The 25,929-nt window shown below is 43.1% G+C and overlaps 1 protein-coding gene across 2 annotated transcripts in view; it reads left to right on the forward strand.

Moving 5' to 3' along the window:
- The window catches only part of NUP210L (nucleoporin 210 like), a 166,393-nt gene that overhangs the window by 40,100 nt on the left and 100,364 nt on the right, over window positions 1-25,929 (forward strand). For both annotated transcript variants that reach the window (XM_010364729.2, XM_010364730.2), the window contains exons 13-16: window positions 6,647-6,845; window positions 10,111-10,256; window positions 15,452-15,673; window positions 20,703-20,876. In XM_010364729.2, coding sequence (XP_010363031.1) covers window positions 6,647-6,845; window positions 10,111-10,256; window positions 15,452-15,673; window positions 20,703-20,876 — 741 coding nt within the window. The remainder of the gene's footprint in view (window positions 1-6,646; window positions 6,846-10,110; window positions 10,257-15,451; window positions 15,674-20,702; window positions 20,877-25,929) is intronic.

Raw genomic sequence — 25,929 nt, forward strand, 5'->3', positions numbered from 1 at the left:
AAAAAAAAAAAAAAAAAAATTAGGTTGTTTTTTTCAAGTTTTTCTACTTTTTTTTTTTTTTTTTTTTGAGACAGAGTTTTGCTTGCTTCCCAGGGTGGAGTACAGTGGTGCGATCTTGGCTCATTGTACCCTCTGCCTCCCGGGTTCAAGTGATTCTCCTGCCTCAGCCTCCTGAGTAGCTGGGATTACAGGTGCGTGCTTCCACACCCTGCTAATTTTTTGTATTTTTGTTAGAGACAGGGTTTCATCATGTTGGCCAGGCTGGTCTGAAACTCCTGACCTCAGGTGATCCACCTGCCTCGGCCTCCCAAGGTGCAGGGATTACAGGTGTGAGCCACCGTGCCCAGCCTCTACTTTTTTGATGTAGGCATTCATTACTATAAACTTTCCTCTTAGTACTGCTTTCACTGTATTTCATAGGTTTTGTTATGTTGTGTTTTCATTTTCATTTTTTTAAAAGAAATTTTAAAATCTCCTTAATTTCTTCATTGATATGCTAGTCATTCAGGAGCAAGTTGTTTAATTTCCATGTGTTTGTATAGTTTCCAAAATTCCTCTTGTTACTGATTTCTAGTTTTAGTCCACTAAGTCAGAGAGGATATTTGACATAGTTTCAATTTTTTTGAATTTTTGAAGAATTGTTTTGTGGTCTAACGTAGTCTATTCTTGAATATGATCAAGAATACTCGTTCTTGCTGAGGAGATGAATGTGTATTCTGCAGCCATTGAATGAAAAGTTCTGTAAATATCTATTAGATCCTTTTGGTCTACATTGTAGAGTAAGTTTCATGTTTCTTTGTTGATTATCTGTCTGGAAAATCTGTTCAATGCTGAAAGTAAGGTGTTGAAGTCTTTAGCTATTAATGTAGTGGGGTCTATTGCTCTCTTAAGCTGTAATATTTGCCTTATACATCTGGGTCCTCCAGTATTGGGTATATATATATATTTATAAATGTTATATCCTCTTGCTGAATTGACCCCTTTATCATTACATAATGGCCTTCTTTTCTCTCTTTTTATAGTTTGTCCTGAAATCTATTTTGTCTGATATAAGGATAGCTATTCTTGCTCTTTTTTGGTTTCCATTGGCATGGAATCTTTTTCCATCTCTTTATTTTCAGTCTACGTGTGTCTTTACAGGGGAAGCGTGTTTCTTGTAGAAAACATCATTGGGTTTTTGTTTTTGTTTTTGTTTTTGTTTTGAGACGGAGTCTCGCTCTGTCGCCCAGGCTGGAGTGCAGTGGCCAGTTCTCAGCTCACTGCAAGCTCCACCTCCCGGGTTTATGCCATTCTCTTGCCTCAGCCTCCGAGTAGCTGGGACTACAGGTGCCCGCCACCTTGCCCGGCTAGTTTTTGTATTTTTTAGTAGAGACGGGGTTTCACCGTGTTAGCCAGGATGGTTTCGATCTCCTGACCTCGTGATCCGCCCATCTCAGCCTCCCAAAGTGCTGGGATTACAGGCTTGAGCCACCACGCCCGGCCTTGTTTTTGTTTTTGAGATGCAAGTTTCACTCTTGTTGCCCAGGCTGGAGTGCAATGGTGTGATCTCGGCTCACCGCAACCTCTGCCTCCTGGGTTCAAGCAATTCTCCTGCTTCAGCCTCCCGAGTGGCTGGGATTACAGGCATGTGCTACCATGCCCAGCTAATTTTGTGTTTTTAGTAGAGACGGGGTTTCTCCATGTTGGTCAGTCTGGTCTTGAACTCCCAACCTCAGGGGATCCACCCGCCTTGGTCTCCCAAAGTGCTGGGATTATAGGCATGAGCCACTGCACTCAGCCTTTAAAAAAAAAATCTATTCAGTCACTCTGTCTTTTTTGATTGGAGAGTTTAGTCCATTTATATTCAACATTATTATTGATAAATAATAACTTACTCCTGCCATTTTTAATTTGCTTTCTGGTTGTTTTGTGGTCTTCTCTTCCTTCTGTCCTTCCTTCCTGCCTTCCTTTTTATGAAGGTGATTTTCTCTGGTGGTATGTTTTAATTTCTTGTGTTTTATTTTTGTCAGGTTACCATAAGGCTTGCAAATAAGATCTTATAACTCATTATTTTAAACTGATGATGTCTTAACACTGATTGCGTAAACAAACTAACAAATTAACAAAGAGAAAACTAATCAAAACTCTAGGCTGGGTGCAGTGACTCATGCCTGTAATCCCAGCACTTTGGGATGCCAAGGTGGGTGGATGACCTTAGATCACCTAAGGTCAGGAGTTTGAGACCAGCCTGGCCAACATGGTGAAACCCTGTCTCTACTAAAAATATAAAAAATAGCCAGGCGTGGTGGTGCGTGCCTGTGATCCCAGCTACTCATGAGGCTGAGGCAGGAGAATTGCTTGAACCTGGGAGGTGGAGGTTGCAGTGAGCTGAGATTACGCCACTGCACTCCAGCCTGAGTGACAGAGCAAGACTCCATCTCAAAGCAGAAACAAAAACAAAAAGTTCTACATTTTAATTTCATTCCCCTGCTTTTTCATTTTGTGTTGTTTCTATTTATATCTTATAGTGTCTATGTCTTGAATAGCTGTTGTAGTTATTCCTTTTTATAGGTTCTTTTAGTCTTTCTACTCAAGGTATCAGTAGTTTAAATCTCTCTCTTTACCTCCTCTTTAAGGCCAGTAGCTCTTAGATTTGCCATTTTGTGGCCATTTTTTAGATCTTCATTCTTTTCTATTATTTTTTTCTTTACTCTCCCCTAACTGTATTTTCTTTCTTTTCTATTTTTTTGAGGCAACATCTCACTCTGTCACCCGGGCTGGAGTGCAGTGGCATGATCTCCGCTCACAGCAACCTCCACCTCCTAGGTTCAAGCGATTTTCACGCCTCAGCCTCCCAAGTAGCTGCGTGTGCCACCAGCTTATTCTTTCTATTTTTAGTAGAGACAGGCTTTCACTGTGTTGGCCAGGCTGATCTCAAACTCCTGGCCTCAAGTAAGCCACCCACCTTGGCCTCCCAAAGTGCTGGGATTACAAGTGTGAGCCATTGCATTTGGCCCAGGACTATATTTTCAAATAACCTGTCCTCAAGCTCACTGATTCTTTCTTTTGCTTCATCAGTTCTGCTGTTGAGAGACTGTGATGCGTTCTTTAGTATGTTAATTGAATTTTTCAGGTCCAGGATTTCTGCTTTTTAAAATTATTTCAATATCTTTGTTATATTTGGCTGATAAGATTCTGAAATCCTTCTCTTAAATTTTTTTTTTTTTTTTTTTTTTGAGACGGAGTCTCGCTCTGTCGCCCAGGCTGGAGTGCAGTGGCTGGATCTCAGCTCACTGCAAGCTCCGCCTCTCGGGTTCACGCCATTCTCCTGCCTCAGCCTCCCGAGTAGCTGGGACTACAGGCGCCCACCACCTCGCCCGGCTGGTTTTTTTTTTTTTTTGTATTTTTTAGTAGAGACAGGGTTTCACCGTGTTCGCCAGGATGGTCTCGATCTCCTGACCTCGTGATCCGCCCGTCTCGGCCTCCCAAAGTGCTGGGATTACAGGCTTGAGCCACCACACCCGGCCTTTCTCTTAAATTTCATTGAACTTCTGCAAAACAACTGTTCTGAACTCTTTGTCTGTAAGGTCATATTAGCTCTGTCACTCCAGGATTGGTCACTGGTGCCTTATTTAGTTCATTTGGTGAGGGCATGTTTTCCTGTATGGTCTTGATCTTTGTGGATGTTCACTGATGTCTGGGCATTGAAAAGTTAGGTATTAATTGTAGTCTTTGAACAATGTACTTGTTTGTACCCATCCTTCTTGGGAAGGCTTTCCAAGTATTCAAAAAGAATTGAGTGTTGTGATCTAAGTCTTTGGTCATGCAGTACATATCTGCATTGGGGGACACCCCAAGCCCAGTAACGCAGTGACTCTTGCAGACTTGTGGAGATACTGCTTTGATGGTCTTGGGTAAGATCTAGGAGAATTCCCTGGATTACCAGGCAGACTCTTGTTCCTTCTCTTTCTTTTGCCCAAACAGTCTCTCTCTCTCCTTGCTAAGCTGTCTGGAGGTGGGGGTGGGGTTACACAAGCCCCTCTGTGGCCACCACCACTAGGACTGCACTGGGTCAGACCCAAAGCTAGCACAGCACTGGGTCCTGCCCAAGTCCTTCAGTGACCACTGCCTGGTTACTGCCAGTGTTCACTCAAGGCCCAAGGACTGTACAGTTAGTGGGTAGCAAATTCAGCCAGGCTTGTGGCCTTCCTTTCAGGGTGGGAAGCTCCTCACCAGCCCGGGGCAGGTCCAGAAATTCTATCCAGGAACCAGGGCCTGGAGTCAGGAACCTTAGAAATCTACCTGATGCTCTATTCTACTGAGACCAAGCTGGCACCCAAGCTGCAAGATAAAGCCCTTCTCTATTTATTTATTTTTCTGGAATGTAGTCTCACTCTGTCACCCAGGCTGGAGTGCAGTGGCATGATCTCAGCTCACTGCAACCTCCGCCTCCTGGTTCAAGTGATTCATTCCCCTGCCTCAGCCTCCTGAGTAGCTGGGAGTACAGGCATGCACCACCATACCTGGGTAATTTTTGTATTTTTAGTAGAGATGGAGTTTCACCATATTGGTCAGGCTGGTCTGGAACACCTGGCCTCAAGTGATTCGCCCACCTCAGCCTCCCAAAGTGTTGGGATTACAGGCATAAGCCGCCACACGTGGCCCCCTTCTCATTCTTGCCTCTCCTTTGTTCAAACTGAAGGAGTCTCTCCTTGTGGGCACCACTGCCCCAGACCCATGGCAAATACTGCCTGGCTACTACTAATGTTCATTCAAGGTCCAAAGACTCTTCAGTCAGCTTGTGAATGCTGCCAGGCCTGGGTCCCTCCCTTCAGTGAAGTAGACTCCCCTCTGGCCTAGGGCAAGTCCAAAAATGCCATCCGGGAGCCAAGACCTGAAACTGGGGACTCCTGAAGCCCACTTGGTGCTCTACCTCACTATGGTTGAGCTGGTACCCAAGATGTAAGACAAAGTCCCCTTCACTTTTCCATTTCCTTTTCTGAAGCAGAAGTCCCTGCTCATGGTCATCACAGCTGGGAATGTAGTGGGTCACACCTGAAGCCAGCATGGCACTGGGTGTCACCTAAGGCCTGCATCAAATACTACCTGGCAGCCACCAAATGTTTAATCAAGGCCCAAGGGCTTTTTTTTTTTTTTTTAATGGATTTTTGCTCTGTTGCCCAGGCTGGAGTGCAGTGGTGTGATCTCGGCTCACTGCATCCTCCACCTCCCAGGTTCAAGTGATTCTCACGCCTCAGCCTCCTGACAGCTGGCATTACAGGCGCCTGCCACCATGCCCAGCTAATTTTTGCATTTTTAGTAGAGACAGGGTTTTGCCATGTTGGCTAGGCTGGTTTTGAACTCCTGACCTCAGGTGATTCGTCCACCTCGGCCTCCCAAAGTGCTGGGATTACGTGCATGAGCCACCGCACCCAGCCAAGGCCCAAGGACTCTTTAATCAGCAGATGATGAATCCTGCCAGGACAGTGTCCTTCCTTTCAAGATAGCAGGTTCCCTTCTGCCCTAGGGTGTGTATAGAAATTTTTTAGGGAGTTAGTGTCTGAAATGGGGGCCTTGTGACTCTGCCTGATGCCCTGTTGTGACTGAGCTATTATCCGAGTTGCAAAACAAAGTCCTTTTTACTCTCGCCTCTCCTCTCCTCAAGCAGGAAGAAGGAGTAACTCTCCCAGAGTTATGAGCTATGCTGCCTGGGATGTGGGGAGGAGTAGTACAAGCACTCTCTTGGCCATCCCAGCAGATGTCTCACTAGGTCATATGCATCCCAGGTCCACCGGCTTCAAGCCTAGCACAGCACCAGAACTGCCCAGGAATTGCAGTCTTTGTGGCCTAAACTGCCTTTCGAGTTTATTTAGGATCCCAGAGTGCTTTAGCCCACAGTGTCGGGGCTAGCTGGAACTCAGGTTCAGACCACTGTGATGGGCAATTCATTCCCTTTGGCTAGCGCTGGTCTAAATGCTTCTTCCACAGGCACTGACTGAATTCTGCCCTGTGTGGCTTTCCACTGTAGTAGGCAGCACTGAGTTCCAAATCTGTGCACCTGGGGGAGTGCAGTGATTGTGGAATGCAGTCCCACAATCACTGCACTCCCCAGGTGCACAGATTCTCTCTCTGCACCACGTGGCTGCTGCCACTGCCTGGGAATGGAAGAGAGTGATGTTGGCAATTCTAGACTCTTTTCTTCCCTCTTCAGTGGCTCTTTCCTTGATATGATGTTAAAACCAGGTACTGTGATTGCTCACCTGATTTTTGATTCTTATGAAGGTGCTTTCTTGCATGGATAGTCATTCAATTTGGTATTCCTGCAGGGGGAACTGGAGGGTTCTATTTGGTGTTCCTGCAGGGGGAACTGGAGGGTTCTATTTGGTGTTCCTGCAGGGGGAACTGGAGGGTTCTATTTGGTGTTCCTGCAGGGGGAACTGGAGGGTTCTATTTGGTGTTCCTGCAGGGGGAACTGGAGGGTTCTATTTGGTGTTCCTGCAGGGGGAACTGGAGGGTTCTATTTGGCGTTCCTGCAGGGGGAACTGGAGGGTTCTATTTGGCGTTCCTGCAGGGGGAACTGGAGGGTTCTATTTGGCCATCTTGCTTCTCCTCCTCCTAAGACTTTTTTAAACATAACTTCCTTGAAAGATGAATTTTTCCCCTCCAGATACATGTCCTGAAACTGAACAAAATGGAACTGTTACCATTTCATGCTGATGTGGAGATTGGCCAGATTATAGAAATCCCCATTGCAATGTATCACATAAATAAAGAGACCAAAGAAGCCATGGCATTCACAGACTGCTCTCATTTATCCTTGGATCTGAACATGGATAAACAAGGAGTCTTTACTCTTCTCAAAGAAGGTAAAAGTAGCCTTTTTTAATCTTCTCCTTCCTTTCTCTTTATTTATTTATCTTTAACTCTGCCACGGTGACAGATTACTTTCTTTGTCTTTAAGGAAGCAATCAACAATTCAGAAACTACCAATTGTAGTCTAAATTCACATATTACTTTCCTTTATAATACTTTATTTTGTCAAATGCCTTATAGTAAGTGTTATACTCCTCATTTTACAGATGTAGAAGCACAGGCACAGAAATTGAACAACACTGTGGCTGGACAATATCAGTTTTTTGGATTTTTGTTTTTGTTTTTTGAGACAGTATCTCGCTTTTGTCACCCAGGCTGGAGTACAGTGGCATGATCTTGGCTCACTGCAACCTCCACCTCCCGGGTTCAAGTGATTTTCCTGCCTCAGCCTCCCAAGTACCTGAGATTACAGACGCCCACCATCATGCCCGGCTAATTTTTGTATTTTTAGTAAATATGGGGTTTCACCATGTTAGCCAGGCTGGTCTTGAACTCCTGACCTCAGGTGATCTGCCCACCTTGGCCTCCCAAAGTGCTGGGATTACAGGCATGAGCCACTGCGCCTGGCCAGTTTTTATTTATTAATTTATTATTATTATTATTATTATTATTATTATTATTATTATTATTATTATTAGAGACAGGTTCTCACCGTGTTACCCAGGCTGGAGTGCAGTGGTACAATCATAGAACATTGTAACCTTGAACTCCTGGGCCCAAGCTACGCTGCTCTCTCAGCCTCCCAGGTAGCTTGGATTACAAGTGCAAGGTCAATATCAGATTTTAGTTCACAGTAAGGTTTTCCATTTCTAGCCTCAAGCTCTTTTCTTCTTTCTTTCCCTAATATATATTTCATATGTCTTTCTAAGAGGAATGTAGAGCCATTTAATATATGCATACATTCAATTTATTGAAAAAGGATAAAATATCTCTTTCTAATAAAACAAAATCTGAATAAAGGTCAACATCCTTTCCTGCTATTGAACTTCATATTCGATCCTGATCCCCATTGTTTTTTCATTAATATAATTACAGTAGTAGCATCTAAGATTTGCTCAGCATTTACTCTTTGCCAAGCTCTGTTCTGAATAATTTTTATACCTTAACTGTTTAATTCTTATATCTGTAAGCTTGGTATCAAATTAGACTTTTGCTTTGCCCTTGTTCATTATACTACATGCATACATATGTACATACCCTCACTCCCGGGTTCAAGTGATCTCTCCCCTCTTCTCAGAGTATTTTAATTTTTAGCCTCTTATTTCCCATGTAGGACAACAAAATCCTCCTGACTATTCTTACCTCTGATCATCATGGCTATCAGATGGATCTTTATGAACTCAACTTTGGTATTACTTTTTCTGCTCAAAAATTTTGAGAGACTTCTCATTGTCAGTGGAATGGAGTCAAAATCCTTTTAGTTTGGTATTCAAGACCCCTCTACAATATAACCCAACCTAGTTTTCATGATTTCATACTTTTGCTTCATATATGGTTCTAGCGAAATTAACTACTTTATGTATTTATTTTTATTTATTTTTTGTTTTGTTTTGTTTTGTTTTTTTGAGATGGAATCTCACTCTGTCGCTCAGGCTGGAGTGCAATAGTGCAATCTCGGCTCACTGCAATGTCCACTTCCAAGGTTCAAGTGATTCTTGTCCCTCAGCCTCCTGAGTAGCTGGGACTATATGCACGTGCCACCACACCTGGCTAATTTTTGAATGTTTTAGTACAGACAGGGTTTCACCATATTGGCCAGGCTGGTCTCGAACTCCTGACTTCAAGTGATCTGCCCATCTCAGCCTCCCAAAGTGCTGGGATTACAGGCGTGAGCCACCATGCCCGGCTAAATCAACTACTTTAAATTCTCTCATATATATTTGTCATATTCTCATTTATATCTCATTTGTATTTCTTTGTTCATTCTGTTTTCTCAGCCTGAGATACTTTAAACTTTCCTCAATCTCTCCAGCTTGAAATAATCTTTCGATTTTCTAGACTTCTATAATACTTATCACTTTCTATTAATGTTTTAAGTGAATTATTTACATTTTCACTTTCCCCTTGAAACTATAAATGCTTCAGGTCAGGATCTTTGCTCATATATATATATTCCCACTGTACATACAACTGTGTCTTATATATGTCTCTCAATAGAAAGAACAGATATCAACTTGATATAAAGGGCCTAATTGTTAATGTAAGAGATCAAGATGGGTTTTGTTTGTTTGTATATTCGTTTGTTTTTAACAGTCTCACTCTGTCACCCAGGCTGGAGTGCAATGGCATGTTTTGGCTCACTGCAACCTCCACCTCAGGGGTTCAAGCAATTCTCCCTGCCTCAGCCTCCTGAATAGCTGGGATTACAGGCATGCACCACCACTCCTGGCTAATTTTGTATTTTTAGTAGAGATGGGGTTTCTCCATGTTGGTCAGGCTGGTCTCGAACTCCTGAGCTCAGGTGATCCACCCACCTCGGCCTTCCAAAGTGCTGGTATTACAGGCATGAGCCACCGTGCCTGACCCAAGATGGTATTTTTAATGTATTAAAATTCTTATATTTTTGTAGCTTAATTTCCTTAAAACTAACTGCTCATGGCTGGGTGCGGTGGCTCATGCCTGTAATCCCAGCATTTTGAGAGGGTGAGGTGGGTGGATCACAAGGTCAGGAGTTTGAGACCAGCCTGGCCAACACAGTGAAACCCCATCTCTACTAAAAATACAAAAAATTAACCAGGCATGGTGGTGGATGCCTGTAATCCCAGCTACTCAGGAGGCTGAGGCAAGAGAATCGCTTGAAGCTGGGAGGCAGAGGTTGCAGTGAACTGAGATTGTGCCACTGCACTCCAGCCTGGGCAACAAGAGTGAGACTCCATCTCGAAAAAAAAAAAAAAAAGAAACCTAACTGCTTGTTACCCCACTGAAATCATATTTGTTTTGTTTTGTTTTTTGAGGTAAGGTCTTACTCTGTTGCCCAGGCTGGAGTGTAGTGGTACAATCACGACTCACTGCAGCCTCAACCTCCTGGGCTCAAGCGATTCTCCTTCCTTAGCCTCCTGGGTAACTGGGACTACAGGTGCACACCACCATGCCTGGCTAATTTTTAAAATATTTTGTAGAGACGGGGTTTCACCATGTGTTTCAGGCTGGTCTTAAACTTCTGAGCTCGAGCAATCTGCTTGCCTCGGCCTCCCAAAGTGCTGGGATTACAAGCCTGAGCCACCACACCCTGCCAAAATCATGGTTTTTGATTCACAGGTATTCAAAGACCTGGACCAATGCATTGTTCCAGTACACATATTGCAGCTAAATCTCTCGGCCATACTCTGGTAACAGTAAGTGTGAGTGAATGTGACAAGTACTTGGAGAGCAGTGCTACATTTGCTGCTTATGAACCCCTAAAGGTAAGATATTTCATGGTAAGGAACTGGCATTTCTTTTAATGGACTCAACTATGTCCACTTATGGGCTTGCTAGTTATCTGTGGTCTCTACTAAGGATCAATGACATTTATGTTCTCTTTACTTGCCACTCTTTTGTTTTTAGATCTGCAGCTGTGTCCTCAAACCTAAGTCTCCAGGGAGTTTACTCCCTCACAGGAATATCTTTAAGTTGTATCAGAAAGTTTTAGATATTTCCCTTTCTTCTTTTTTACTGAGGTATAAAATATGTACAGAAAAGTTCATAAAGTACGCTCATCTTAAGGTGTTATCTGAATTTTTACATGCACATATATCTCTGTAAATACCAAAATTAGTATATTAGCATACTCCCTTTTGAAGAACTCTGAAAGATAATTTCTGTCCTATGGAAGGAAGTCAATCATCTTTTACCCTATCTACTTATGGATTTTAAGCACAGAAGCCGTTATATTGAACCCTAAGGACTGGTTCATTATAATGGAGATAGTATGATAAGTGGTTCTGATGGCAGTGGCAGCCTGTCTGGAGCAGCTGCTGCCCTCACGCCATCTGCAGCAGGGAGATGCAGCTGGGGCTGCACACTCCGTGGAGCCATTTGGAGCAGACACCAAGTGGGAGCCCCGGGAGCCCCACTCCTTCTGAGTTGGTGGGGCAGGAGCTCCCTGGGTGCAGCTTTGGCTGCCCAAGTCATGGCTGCGGACCCAGGCCTCCTGCTCCACTGAGCAGGCAGGAGATGCACCCCTGCTCCAGCCCCACCACCTCCTTGCCGTGGAACTGCAACCAAATGGCAGCTGCGGACCCAGGCGTCCTTGTACTCTTGGGGGCCCAGGAAGGCCCCTTCTGCGTGCTCCCACTGCCTGGCTTCTCCCTGCTGTCAGCACCAACTGTGATCTCAGAACAAAGTTGGGCCAATCCTGGGTGCTGTCACAGTCTGGCCAGATGAGCACATGCTTGGGGCAATTTTGACATGCCAGGCCCCTGCTGCCTTGGCCCCCTCCAGACTTTGGGCACCAACAAGCATAGGAGGGAAGCCAACGGAGAGCTGAGGGGAACTCAGCACTGGCCTGCAGGTGCCCCTTGGCACCTACAGCCTGGGTGCCATGAACAGCAGTAGGAGGCAGACAGGTTCCTGGGCAGAAGGTGCAGTCCCTGGTGAGGCCCTACCTTAAGGCCAGGCAGGGCCTGAACGCTGGGGTCCAGGCTGCCAGTCCCGCAGACCAGAGTGGGAACTTGTGATGCCTTTTCTGGGCCCACCCATGGCTGCCCATGGACCAATCAGTGTAGACTTCCTCCTCTTTGATGCCCATAAAAGCTCCAGGCTTAGCCAGAGCTGGGCAGATGTTGGACAACCAGTTGCAGAGAGGAGCTACCAACTTCAGGGCCTCCTCTCTTCTAAGAGTTGCAGACACTGGGATGACCAGCAGCAGAGAGGTACTACCCACTCCAGGGCCTCCTCTGAGCTATTTTGTTACTCAGTAAAGGTCTTCTTCACCTTGCTCACCCTCCACTTGTTCTGTGTACCTTATTCTTCCTGGATGCAGGACAAGAACTTGGGACCTGCCCAATGGCAGGGCTGAAAGAGCTATAACACAAACAGGGCTGAAACATGCCCCTTGCTCACCACGTCGTGGGTGAAGAGAAGAACTGTGACTCTTCAGGGAGCCGAGACCTGGGAGCTCCCCAAGCCAGGGCTGTGACTCCCACTTTGGGGCCCTGTGGTTCCTGGAGTCTCCAAGCTTCCAGGCACCACTGTGTTCCCCAGTGGCATCGTGGAAGCTGCTTGCAGTGCACCTGATCTAGCCACAGGCTTGCAGAGAGCCAGTGCCCATGCCAGCACCTGGAGCTACCTGTCCCACTACAGCAACTGGTGTGCCTGACTGTGTGCAGTGGCTGGACCCCATGCTCACTCACTCACACACCTGTTGCCATTCCATGCCTGGCTCACCCTTGGCAGGTGTGAGATCCAGGCTGGTAGCATGAACCAAGCACAGCCTGCCAGGCCGAGTGGATGGAACAAGCCCTGTGGGCCCAAGCAAAACTTGTCCAAAAGTGCCACCAGCCACAGAGGTTTCCAGCCGGAAAAGTGACACCCCAAGGATCCTGCAACAATTCAGAATAAAAGTAGATAGAGACTGGCATGCTTTCTACATCCTATTTGATTCCAGCAGGAGCTAAAATTGGTATCTACAAGTTCTTGCTGATAGATACTGGCAAATCCTGACTCAATGCCTCTTGGAATAAGGAGCACCCACAGGGAAAAATGTTAACACTAATGAAAGAAGTAAAGTAAAGTAAAAGAAAAAAGATAAATTAGTCATTCAAATCTCCATTTTAAGTTGGCCTCATTGTACATTGTGTAGCATATATATTAAATATAGGTTCAAGCATGTTTCACTAGTTCCCTTGGTGGGTGAGTCCTCCTTCTTGCCTCATTAAATGCAAGTGCTTGGCTGTGGCTCACTGTAAAGTTCCATTAGGTTTTTTCTTACTTTTATCATTGTCCTTAGGCTTATTTTATATGTATTGAGTGTCCACAAATAGATCTCCCCTGAATGAAAGTTGTCCTTAAAGGAAAGGAAGTAAGATGATGATTTTCTTTTTTACCTAGTATGTCAGTCATGTGTCTTTCCCCTTGCCTGATGAAAAAAAATGGTTTAAAAATATGTGTGTTCTACCCTTGTTATCATTACTGTTTCAGTACATGGTACAGTTCTCAATTTGTCCTTTTACATGATCAGCTTAATTCAGTTCATCCGGTTAGTTTTGGACTATACATCTAAGAAAAAGGAATCATTTCGGTTTTGCTTTTCCAGAAAAGCCATCTATGAGACTTCTGTGTTTATTTTTTCTATTCATTTCTTCTGTCAAAAACTTTTTTTTCTTTTCTTTTCTTTTCTTTTTTTTTTTTTTTTTGAGACAGAGTCTCACTCTGTCACCCTGGCTGGAATGCAGTGGCGCAATCTTGGCAACCTCCACCCCCCCGGGTTCAAGCGATTCTTGTGCCTCAGCCTCCTGAGTGGGTGGAATTACAGGTGCGCACCATGATGCCCAGCTAATTTTTGTATTTTTAGTACATACGGAGTTCTGCCATGATGGCCAGTCTGGTCTCGAACTCCTGGGCTCAAGTGATCCACCTGCCTTGGCCTCCCGAACTGCTGGCATTACAGGAATGAGCCACCACGCCTGGCCAAAAACTTGTATGGTACTCTGTAACATGTCTTTTTTTTTTTTTTTTCTGAGACCAAGTTTTGATCTTGTTGCCCAGGCTGGAGTGCAATGGTGCAATCTTGGCTCACTGCAACCTCTGCCTCCAAGTGATTCTCCTGCCTCAGCCTCCCAAATAGCTGGGATTACAAGCATGCACCACCATGCTCGGCTAATTTTGTATTTTTAGCAGAGACGGGATTTCACCATGTTGGCCAGGCTGGTCTCAAACTCCTGACCTTAAGTGATCCACCCACCTCAGCCTCCCAAAGTGCTGGGATTACAGTCATGAGCTACTGCACCTGGCCACATGTCTTTTTGTAACACTTATTGTACTCTTTACCTACTCTAAGTCTGTCTCTGCCAGATTGTGGGCTCCCCTGTGAGACAAGACTTTATTTGAATTTCTATTACTGTATCCTCATAAGTGAATATTTATTGAATTATATACACATTATTTAAGAGAATACTACCATCAGGATAGGAATGTTCAGTTTTAATAGTACTCAATAATAAATATGACTGAACAGTTCCAGAAAAAAAGCATAGTTTGCTTACATTTTTAGAATAATTGCTTCAACTCTCTACTTAGTTTTAAAACTCTCTACTTCGTTTTAACAACTGTAGTGGGAGTTGAACAATGAGAACACATGGACACAGGGAGGGGAACATCACACACCGGGGCCTGTTGGGGGGTGGGGGAGTCGGGGAGGGATAGCATTATGAGAAATACCTAATGTAGATGACGGGTTGATGAGTGCAGCAAACCACCATGGCACATGTATACCTATGTAACAAACCTGTACATTCTGTACTTGTATCCTAGAACTTAAAGTGTAATAAAAAAAATTAGTCACTGTTGTGGACATTGTGTGCCATACAAAAATAACCTACAATTTGAGAATACTTCATTCCCCTAATGCCAGTTTCCTTATCTGTAAATGGGATACAACTCCTCTATATTGAATTGAGTAATACCTATCTTGTCTACTTCTTAGCTTATAAAGTTCTTGGAGAAATATGGTGAAGTGTATAGATGTATTATTTTTATATTTTTAGGGCAGAAGTTCTTTGATACTTTAGTAAAATATCAGTTTAAAATGCTTATGCAGGTCGGGCGCGGTGGCTCAAGCCTGTAATCCCAGCACTTTGGGAGGCCGAGACGGGCGGATCACGAGGTCAGGAGATCCAGACCATCCTGGCTAACATGGTGAAACCCCGTCTCTACTAAAAAAAATACAAAAAACTAGCCGGGCGAGGTGGCGGGCGCCTGTAGTCCCAGCTACTCGGGAGGCTGAGGCAGGAGAATGGCGTAAACCCGGGAGGCGGAGCTTGCAGTGAGCTGAGATCCGGCCACTGCACTCCAGCCCGGGCGACAGAGCGAGACTCCGTCTCACAAAAAAAAAATAAATAAATAAAAAATAAAATAAAATGCTTATGCATCTTATCTTTCATTCTCTAGCCTGAAAAAAAATGCTTATGCAGTTATTTATAAGTACCTTTTCTGTGCACAACGTTGTACTAAATCCCATTGAAGAAGAGAAATACGAAAACAAATTAGGTATAAGATACTGACTCCTCTTAAGGAGTTTATATAACTAGAGAAAACAACAAAAATTATTAGATTTATACATAGCATTTGACATACATATAATAACATTAGGAAATGAACAGTGTACAAATGAATGGTACAGATAAATACTGTAAGAGCTTAGAGGGTGCAGAAGTGGTGTGGTCTAGAATGACTGGACACAAATTAATGAATAAAGTAACTTAATAGTTAGATTCAAATGATAGGTAGGATCCAGATTAGGTTGAGAAGCATTCCAAGTGAGAGGCATGGCATACGTATCTCTTAATTTGGGAATTCAGTGTAACATCATTTGCAGCATATTCAGATAACTAGTGTTTCACTTTAGAAAATGACTGAATTCCCCAACCAGTCAGGGATTAATTTCTTTAAATATCTTCAGGCTCTAAATCCTGTGGAAGTGGCATTGGTGACATGGCAGTCTGTGAAGGAAATGGTATTTGAAGGGGGTCCTCGTCCATGGATCTTGGAGCCCTCCCGATTTTTTTTGGAACTGAGTGCGGAGAAGACAGAGAAGATTGGAATAGCACAAGTGTGGCTGCCATCTAAGAGAAAACAGAACCAGTACATCTACCGGATCCAATGCCTGGATTTAGGGGAACAAGTAGGAAAACAGTTTTTTATAACATTTTCTTTAGTATGATACTCCAAATCCTTTGTACTTCCAGCCATTCCTTTTTAGATTCCACTGAATTTAGTTTATGGACTAAACAGGAAAATTCTAATTATTGATCAAAGGATTGTTTTTTCTAAAACCTTATTATCCTTAAAATGTACCCAGAGGTTTCAATTTGCTCATCCAAGAATTCCAGCGGTTCATGAACTAAACAAGATCTTTTTGTAGTAATGAGCTTATTTCACATTATTTGCAACATTATCATTATAATTCACTTCCTTGTTTTGTAGACTTTAGGATATTCAGTTTCCCAACTTTAAGAATTCAAGGAAGGGAAACTTTGAAGTATCATCTATGGTTAGCAATTTTGAGGAACTAATTAGATCTACACTGATAAGAATAATAAATATATTGCCCTCTATCAGTTGAATTATTTTTAATTATTTTTATTTATTTATTTAGAGACAGGGTCTCGCTCTGTTGCCTAAGCTGGAGTGCAGTGCACGATCTCGGCTCACTGCAGCCTCTGCCTCCTGGGTTCAAGCAATTCTCATGCCTCAGCCTCTTGAGTAGCTGGGATTACAGGCACACACCACCATGCCCAGCTAATTTTTTTTTTGAGGCAGAGTCTCACTCTGTTGCCCAGGCTGGAGTTGCAGTGGTGCAATCTCGGCTCACTGCAACCTCTGCCTTCCGGGTTCAAGAGATTCTCCTGCCTCAGCCTCCTGAGTAGCTGGGATGACGGGTACGCACCACCACGCCTGGCTAATTTTTGTATTTTTAGTAGAGACGGGGTTTTACCATGTTGGTCAGGCTGGTCTCAAACTCCAGACCTTGTGATCTGCCTGCCTCGGCCTCCCAAAGTGCTAGGATTACAGGCGTGAGCAACCGTGCCCAGCCATTTTTGTTTTTTTATATAGACAGGGTTTCACCATGTTGGCCAGGCTGGTCTCGAACTCCTGGAATCAAGTGATCCACCCACCTTGGCCTCCCAAAGTGCTGGGATTACAGGCATGAGGCACTGCGCCCAGCTGAGTTTTAATTATTTTTGGAGGTACTGGTGGATTTACATAGTTTTCATTCACAGCTGTGCTGTACTTCTATCAAAATCAGTAACAAAGATTTGCAGTTTTACTGGGCGTGAGAATTCAAGGTATGACTGTGAAACAGCAAAGCTAACCAGCACATAAGGAAATCAGTGTAAGATTTTAACTTGGTAAGAACTGTGCTGTAATCTATAAACTTCATTCTATTTTATTTTATTTATTTATTTTTATTTTTTAGAGACAGGGTCTCACGCTGCTGCCCAGGCTGGAGTGTAGTGGAACAATCATAGCTCACTGCATAGGTTTCTTTCTAATATTTGTAGTGAACTTTACTGTATATATAACTAGCTATTAGCAATTTCAGAGCTAATTACTTATTTTCTTCCTCAATTTTTTATTGTGGTAAAATACACATAAAATTACCATCCTTTTTTTTCTTTCTTTTTTTTTTTTTTGAGATGGAGTTTTGTTCTTGTTGCCCAGGCAGGAGTGCAATGGCACGATCTTGGCTCACCACAACCTCCACCTCCTGGGTTGAAGCGATTCTCCTGCTTCAGCCTCCCGAGTAGCTGGGATTACAGGCATGCGCCACCACACCCGGCTAATTTTGTATTTTTAGTAGAGATGGGGTTTCTTCATGTTGGTCAGGCTGATCTCGAACTCCTAACCTCAGGCGATCTGCCCACCTCAGACTACCAAAGTGCTGGGATTACAGGCATGAGGCACTGCACCCAGCCTAAAATTACCATATTAATCATTTTTAAAATGTACAGTTCAATAGTATTATGTACATTCATAATCTTGTGCAGCCATCACTACCATCCATCTCTTCTCATTTTATACAACTGAAACTCTAAGGCTAGGCACAGTGACTCACGCCTGTAATCCCAGCACTTTGGGAAATCAAGTCAGGGGGATCACTTGAGGCCAGGAATTCAAGGCCAGCCTGGGCAACATAGTGAGACCCTGTCCCTACTAAAAAATAAAGAATTAGCTGGGTATCATGGCAGACACCTATAGTCCTACCTACTTGGGAGGCTGAGGCAGGAGGATCACTTGAGCCCAGTAGTTTGAGGTTACAGTGGGCTATGATCTAGTCACTGCACTCCAGTCTGGGTGACAGTGCAAGATCCCGTCTCAAAAAACAAACAAAGAAAACATACTAAAACTCTATACCCATTAAAGAATAACTCCTGGCTGGGTGTGGTGGCTCATGCCTGTAATTCTAACACTTTGGGAGGCTGAGGCAGGTGGATCACTTGAGGTCAGGAGTATGAGAGCAGCCTGGCCAACATGGTGAAACAAACAAACAAACAAACACAACTAGCCAGGTGTGGTGGCGGGCGCCTGTGATCTCAGCTACTTAGGAGGCTCAGGCAGAAGAACTGCTTGAACCTGGGAGGCAGAAGTTGTGATGAGCTGAGATTGCGCCACTGCACTCCAGCCTGGGGGACAGAGCGAGACTTCGTTTAAAAAAAAAAAAGAATAGCTCCCCATTTCTGCTTCACCACAGCCCCTGGCAACCACCAATCTACTTTCTGTCTCTAATTTTGGCAACTCTAAGTACCTCATATAAATGGAATACATACAGTATTTTTCTTTTTATGACTGGCCTATTTCACTTAACATAATGTTCTCAAGGTTTATTCACACTGTAGCATACATCAGAATTTCCTTCCTTTTAAGGCTACATAATATTCCTTTATATATATATGTATATATAAAATATGTACATATAAAATTATATACATATATATGTATATATGAAATTTTGCGGCCAGGTGCAGTGACTCATGCCTATAATCCCAGGACTTCGGGAGACTGAGGTGGGCAGATCATTTGAGGTCAGGAGTTCAAGACCAGCCTGGCCAACATGGTGAAACCCCATCTCTACTAAAAATACAAAAATTAGCTGGGCGTGGTGGTGGGCACCTGTAATGCCAGCCACTTGGGAGGCTGAGGCAGGAAAATCGCTTGAATCTGGGAGGTGGAGATTGCAGTGAGCCGAGATCACGCCATTGCACTCCAGCCTAGGCAATAGAGCAAGAGTCACTCTCAAAAAAAAAAAAAAAAAAAGAAAAGAAAAGAAAAAGAAATTTTGCTTATTCACTCATCCATTGATGGACACTTGGGTTGCTTAGAGTAAGGTTTTAGCGATCATGAATAATGCTGCTGTTGACCAGGCACAGTGGCTCACACCTGTAATCCCAGCACCTTGGGAGGCTGAGGCAGGTGGATCAATTGAGGCCAGGAGTTTGAGATCAGCCTGGCCAACATGGCAAAGCCCTGTCTCTACTGAAAATACAAAAATTAGCAGGGTGTGGTTGTGTGTGCCTGTAGTCTTAGCTACTCAGGAGGATGAGTCACAAGAATCTCTTGAACCCAGGAGGCGGAGGTTACAGTGAGCCAAGATCATGCCACTGCACTCCAGCCTGGGCAACAGGGCGAGACTTTGTCTCAAATAATAATAATAGCAATAATAATAATAATAATAATAATAATAATAATGCTGTCAACAAATACAGCTATCTCTCAAGATACTGCTTTTTAATTGTTTTGGGTATATACACCCAGAAGTGGAATTGCTTGATCATATGGTAATTCTATTTTTAATTTCCTGAGGAACCACCATACTATTTTCCACAGCAGCTGTACCATTTTACTTTCCTACCAATAGTGCACCAGGGTTCCCATTTCCCCAGAACCTCACCAATACTTGTTATTTTCAGTTTCTTTCTTTTTTCTTTTTTTCGAGACGGAGTTTGACTCTTGTCACCCAGGCTGGAGTTCAATGGTATGATCTTGGCTCACTGCAACCTCTGCCTCCCAGGTTCAAGCGATTCTCTTGCCTCAGTCTCCCGAGTAGCTGGGACTACAGACGTGTGGCACCATGCCCAGCTAATTTTTGTGTTTTTAGTAGAGACGGGGTGTCACCATATCAGCCAGGCTGGTCTCAAACTCCTGACCTCAGGTGATCCACCCACCTCAGCCTCCCAAAGTGCTGGAATTACAGGTGCGAGCCACCGCACTGGGCCTTTGCCCATTTTTTGAATCAGTCTTCTACTATTGAGTATGATGTTAGCTGTGATAAGGCTTTTATTATGTTGAGATAGTTTCCTTCTTTTCCTAGTTTGTTGAGTGAGCTATTAGTAATTTCAGGCCTAATTAACCCCCATTTGAAGTTTCCTAACTTATTTTTGTTTCCACCTTCCGTTATTCATTAGTACTTCTACTAGAAATGAGTGGAAACACAAATTAGTTTTTTCACTTTTTATCAACTTGTAACAAAATATTTGGTGGAGGAAAAGACCGAAGTAATTGGTCAAAGTTAGATTCTTTTTTTTTTTCTGAGACAGGGTCTCACTATGTTGCTCAGGCTGGTCTTGAACTCTTAGGCACAAGCAATCCTCCTGATTCAGACCTCCAAGTAGCTGAGATTACAGGTACACACCACCACACCCAGTCAAAGTTAGATTTTTTTTTTTTTTTAGACAGGGTCTCACTGTGTTGCCCAGACTGGAGCGCAGTGGCATGAACATGGCTCACTGTAGCCTTGACCTCCTGGGTTCAAGCAATCCTCCTGCCTCAGTCTCTCAAGTAGCTGGGACTACAGGCATGCACCACCATGCCTGGCTAATTTTTAGATTTTCTGTAGAGATGGGGTCTTACTATGTTGCCCAAGATGGTCTTGAACTCCTAGACTCAAGTGATCCTCCCAAAGTGCTGGGATTATAGGCATGAGCCACTGTGCCTGACCTAGATTTTTTTAATATTCCACTTGTTTTCAAAGTTTCATGATATTATTAATGCCCTTTAGCACAGATAATTAAGAACTATAATGTCTTTAAGGGATTTGCCAGATTATCATGTGAAAGGGACTCTCTATACTGGAATTTGAATAATTCTAACACATTTATATCGGCATCAAGTATCTACCCACAATTATCTCTCGCTTTGATATTTCCTTAAAGGCTCTCACATTCCGAATTGGAAACCATCCAGGTGTCCTGAACCCTAGTCCAGCTGTAGAGGTTTTGCAGGTTCGCTTCATATGTGCCCACCCTGCCAGTATGTCAGTAACTCCAGTATACAAGGTGCGAGCTGGTGCCCAGCCATGTCCCCTGCCACAGCACAACAAACAGCTGGTAAGTACAGAGTATGTTTCCAACTAAGTTGGCACTTTTATCTTCCATGCTTTAGAGATAGTCTGGAATTCTTTGGGGTATATATCCAGAAGTGGAATTGGCAGATCATATGGTAATTCTATTTTTAATTTTTTGAGGAACCACCATACAGTTTTCCACAGCAGCTGTACTATATTACATTCTTACCAACAGTGCACAAAGGTCCCCATTTCTCCACTTATCAACATTGAATGAATTATTTTATTCATTACTCATTTTCTGATAGTGTCTGAGGAAAGGTGATTAAACTAGATTAGAATTGACTACACTTGTTTACTATACTTAAGTACATAATCAGCTTGTGATAATGGCAATAGACAATTGAGATCTGACTACATAACTTCCAAATTTTGCTGATATCCTTCGCTACCAAATCTTTTATTAACAATATTAATTAGTAACAAAATTTACCTCTTCTCCAAACCAATCATGAAGAATAGTGGTAAGCAATAATGTAGCTACTAAGTAGGAAATGGGGTATGAAAAATAAATGAGTTATCTATCCTAGAAAGTAGAACATCATATTATATAATAAACAATGTTGAGTACAGGTCCAAGCTTGGGAGCATAGAAGTCATTACTTAGCCTATACAGAACAGAGCAATCAATTAGTTATTCCCATTTTCTGGATGAGAAAACTGAGCCTCCTAAAAGTTGATTAATTTTCTCAGTCACAAAGCTAGAAAGGAACACATTCTGTCTGACTCCAAAGCACATGTTATTTGTGCCATACTGCCTTTTATTATGAAGAACCACAGTATGGGATGTTACAGGTTGTGAACTCATTTTTTTGAGTCAGACTTCACATTAAATATTATTTGAAGTTTATGAAGGAGTTACTTTTTTTAAAGCACTCTGAGTGGAGTAGAATAAAAGTTACCCCATAACATCATTGTCATTCAATGGCATTTTTCTTTTCATTTGAAATAATTCAAATTTACAGACAAGTTGCAAGAAAAGAACTTTTTTCCCTGAACCATTTGAGACTAAGTTACAGACATGATTATCCATCACCCTGTTGACCTACACTAGCATATATTTACCCTTTTTTTTTTTTTTTTGATACAGGGTCTCACTCCAGTCATCCAGGCTGGAGCACATGGCAGTATCTGCAGCCTCAACTTCCCCCTCAGGTGATTTTCCCACCTCAGCCTCCTAGTTAGCTGGAATTATAGGTGTGTGCCACCACGCTGGCTCATTTTTTGTATTTTTAGTAAAGATGGGGTTTCGCCATGTTTCTCAGGCTGGTCTTGAACCCCTGGGCTCAAGGGATCCACCCATCTCAGTCTCACAAAGTGCTGGGATTAGAGGTGTAAGCTAACGCGCCCAGCAGATCACCCTTTTAAAATGTTCAAATCAAAGTTGTGCAACCATCGCTGCTATCTAACTTCAGATCATTTTCATTTTCTCTGAAAGAAACTCCATACCCATTAGCAGTCACTCCCTATTTCCTCCATTTCCCAACCCCTGGCAACCACTAATAGACTTTCTGTCTCTATGGATTTGCCTATTCTGACATTTCATATGAATGGAATAATACAATATGTGTCCCTTATGCCTAACTTCTTTCATTTAGCATGTTTTCAAGCTTGTATCAGTAGTGCATTTTTAATGGCTAAGTAATATTCCATTGTGTAGATATACTACATTTTGTTTATCCAGCCATCAGTTGATGGATATATGTGTTGTTTCCACCTTTGGCTATTATGAATAATGCTGCCATGAACATTCATCTACAAGTTTTTGTGGGAACATATGTCTTCATTTCTCTAGAGTATATAGCTAAGAGTGGAATTGGTGGTTTTTATGTTAATTCCATGCTTAGCCTTTTGAAGAAGTTCCAGCTGTTTCCAAAGTGGCTGCACTATTTACATTTCCACTAGCAGTGTATGAGGCTTCCAGTTTCTCCATATCCTTGCCAACAATTGCTATTATGTGTCATTTTGATTATAGCCTTCCTAGTGGGTGTTAAGTGGTATCTCATTGTGGTTTTGATTTGTATTTCCCACTGTCTAATTATGTTGTGTATCTTTTTTTTTTTTTGAGATGGAGCTTCACTCTTTTTGCCCAGGCTGGAGTGAAGTGGTGCGATCTCGGCTCACTGCAACCTCCAGCCCCCAAGTTCAAGTGATTCTCCTGCCTCATCCTCCTGAGTAGCTGGGATTATAGGCATGCACCATCACACCTGGCTAATTTTTGTATTTTTAGTAGAAATGGGGTTTCACCATGTTGGCCAGGCTGGTCTCAAACTCCTGACCTCAGGTGTTCCACCCGCCTTGGCCTCCCAAAGTGCTCGGATTACAGGTGTGAGCCACCATGCCGAGCCTATGTTGCATATCTTTTTATGTGCTTATTGGCCATTTGTATATATTCTTTTGACAAATGTATATTCAGATCCTTTGCCAATTTTTAATTGAATTATATGTCTTTTTATTGAGTTGTAAGAGTTCTTCATTTCTTATATTCTATATACAAGTCTCTTTTCAGATATATGATTTGCAAAAATATTCTCTCATCACATGGGTTATCTTTTACTTTTTTTTTTAAGACACAGGGTCTCACTTTGTCACTGAAGCTGCAGTGCAGTGACATGATCATAGGTCATTGTAACCTCTAACTCCTGGGCTCAAGCTCTCTATCCTCTCACCTCAGCCTCCTAAGTGGCTGGGACTACAGTCACATGCCACCACACCCAGCTAATTTTTTTTTTTTTTTTTTTTCTGTAGAGACAAGGTCTCACTATATTGCCCAGGCTGGTCTCAAACTCCTGGCCTCAAGTGATCCTCCAGCCTTGGCCTCCCTAAGTGCTGGGATTACAGGCATGAGCCACCATGCTTGGCCTCACTTTTCTGATGACATCTTTTGAAGCACAAAAGTTTTTAACTTTGATGAATTCCAATTTATCAATTTTGTTACTATAGTTGTTTGTACTTTTGGTGTTATATCTAAGAAACCATTGCCTAATCCAAGAGCATGAAGATTTATGCCTTTGACTTATTCTATGAGTTTTATAGTTTTAACTCTTACATTTAGCTCTCTGATCCACTTTGAGTTCATTTTTATGGTGTGAGGTAGGGATATAACTTCATTTTTGTGTTTTGGTTTTGTTTTTCTTTTTTTCTTTTTTTTTGAGACTGAGTCTTGCTCTATTGCCCAGGCTGGAGTGCAGTGGTGTGATCTCGGTTCACTGCAATCTCCGCCTCCTGGGTTCAAGTTATTCTCACGCCTCAGCATCCCCAGTAGCTGGAATTACAAGTGCCTGCCACCACGCCTGGCTAATATTTTGTTTTTAGTAGAGATGGGGTTTCACCATGTTGGCCAGGCTGGTCTCGAATTCCTGATCTCAAATGATCTACCCGCCTGGGCCTCCCAAAGTGCTGGGATTACAGGCATGAGCCAGTGTGCCCAGCTTCACTTCATTTTTTTTACATGTTGGTATCCACTTGACCCAGCACCATTTGTGAAAACGATTATTTCTTATCCCTTTTTGTCTTGGCACTCTTGTTGCAAATCTATTAACCATAAACATGACAGTTTATTTCTGGACTCTGAAATCTATTCTATTGATCTATACATCTTTATGCCAGTACTACACTGTCTTGATCACTGTAGATTTTTTTTTTTTTTTTTTTTTTTTTTTGAGACGGAGTCTCGCTCTGTCGCCCCGGCTGGAGTGCAGGTGGCCGGATCTCAGCTCACTGCAAGCTCCGCCTCCCGGGTTCACGCCATTCTCCTGCCTCAGCCTCCCGAGTAGCTGGGACTACAGGCGCCGCCACCTCGCCCGGCTAGTTTTTTTTGTATTTTTAGTAGACTCGGGGTTTCACCGTGTTAGCCAGGATGGTCTCGATCTCCTGACCTCGTGATCCGCCCGTCTCGGCCTCCCAAAGTGCTGGGATTACAGGCTTGAGCCACCGCGCCCGGCCCGATCACTGTAGCTTTGTAATAAGTTTTGAGGTTGGGAAGTATGAATTTTGCGACTTTGTTCTTTTTCAAGATTGCTTTGGCTCTTCTGGGTCCCTTGCATTTCCACATAAATTTTTAGGGTCAGCTTGTCAATTTCTGCAAATAATCCAGCAAAGATTTTGATAGGGATTGCATTGAATCTGTAGATCAGTTTGGGGAGTATTGCCATTTTGATAATATTGTCTTTTGATTTATGAACATGGATGTCTGTTTATTCGTATCTTTAATTTCTTTCAACGTTTCCTGTTTAGAGTATACAAGTTTTACACTCATTAGATTTATTCCTAAATATTTTGCTTTTTTGATGCTATCATAATTGGAATTTTTCTTTAATTAATTAATTAATCTATTTATTTATTTTGAGACGGAGTCTTGCTCTGTCGCCCAGGCTGGAGTGCAGTGGCGTGATCTTGGCTCACTGCAAGCTCCGCCTCCTGGGTTCACACCACTCTCCTGCCTCAGCCTCCCGAGTAGCTGGGACTACAGGCGCCCACCACCAAGTCCAGCTAATTTTTTTTTGTATTTTTAGTAGAGACAGGGTTTCACCATGTTAGCCATCATGGTCTCAATCTCCTGACCTCATGATCTACCTGCCTCAGCCTCCCAAAGTGCTGGGATTACAGGCATGAGCCACTGCACCTGGCCTTTAATTTTATTTTTAGGCCAGGCGCTGTGGCTCACGCCTGTAATCCCAGCACTTTGGGAGGCCGAAGTGGGTGGATCATCTGAGGTTAGGAGTTCAAGACCAGCCTGGCTACTGTGGCTGGTAACTTGTTGGTTATTTAAGAGTGTTTTTGTTTAATTTCCACACGTTTGTGAATATTCCAGATTTCCTGTTACTGATTTCTGATTTCACTCCATTGTGGTTAGAGAACATACTTTTAAATTTAAATCTCCCCCTCTTTTTTTTTTTTTTTTAAAGAAATGTGGGTCCCGGATGGATGCAGTGGCTTATGCCTGTAATCCCAGCACTTTGGAAGGCCAAGGCATGTGGATCACTTGAGCCCAGGAGTTGGAGACCAGCCTGGGCAACATGGCAAAACCCATCTCT

Source organism: Rhinopithecus roxellana, chromosome 8 (genome assembly GCF_007565055.1).
Source record: "Rhinopithecus roxellana isolate Shanxi Qingling chromosome 8, ASM756505v1, whole genome shotgun sequence".
Lineage (NCBI taxonomy): Eukaryota > Metazoa > Chordata > Mammalia > Primates > Cercopithecidae > Rhinopithecus > Rhinopithecus roxellana.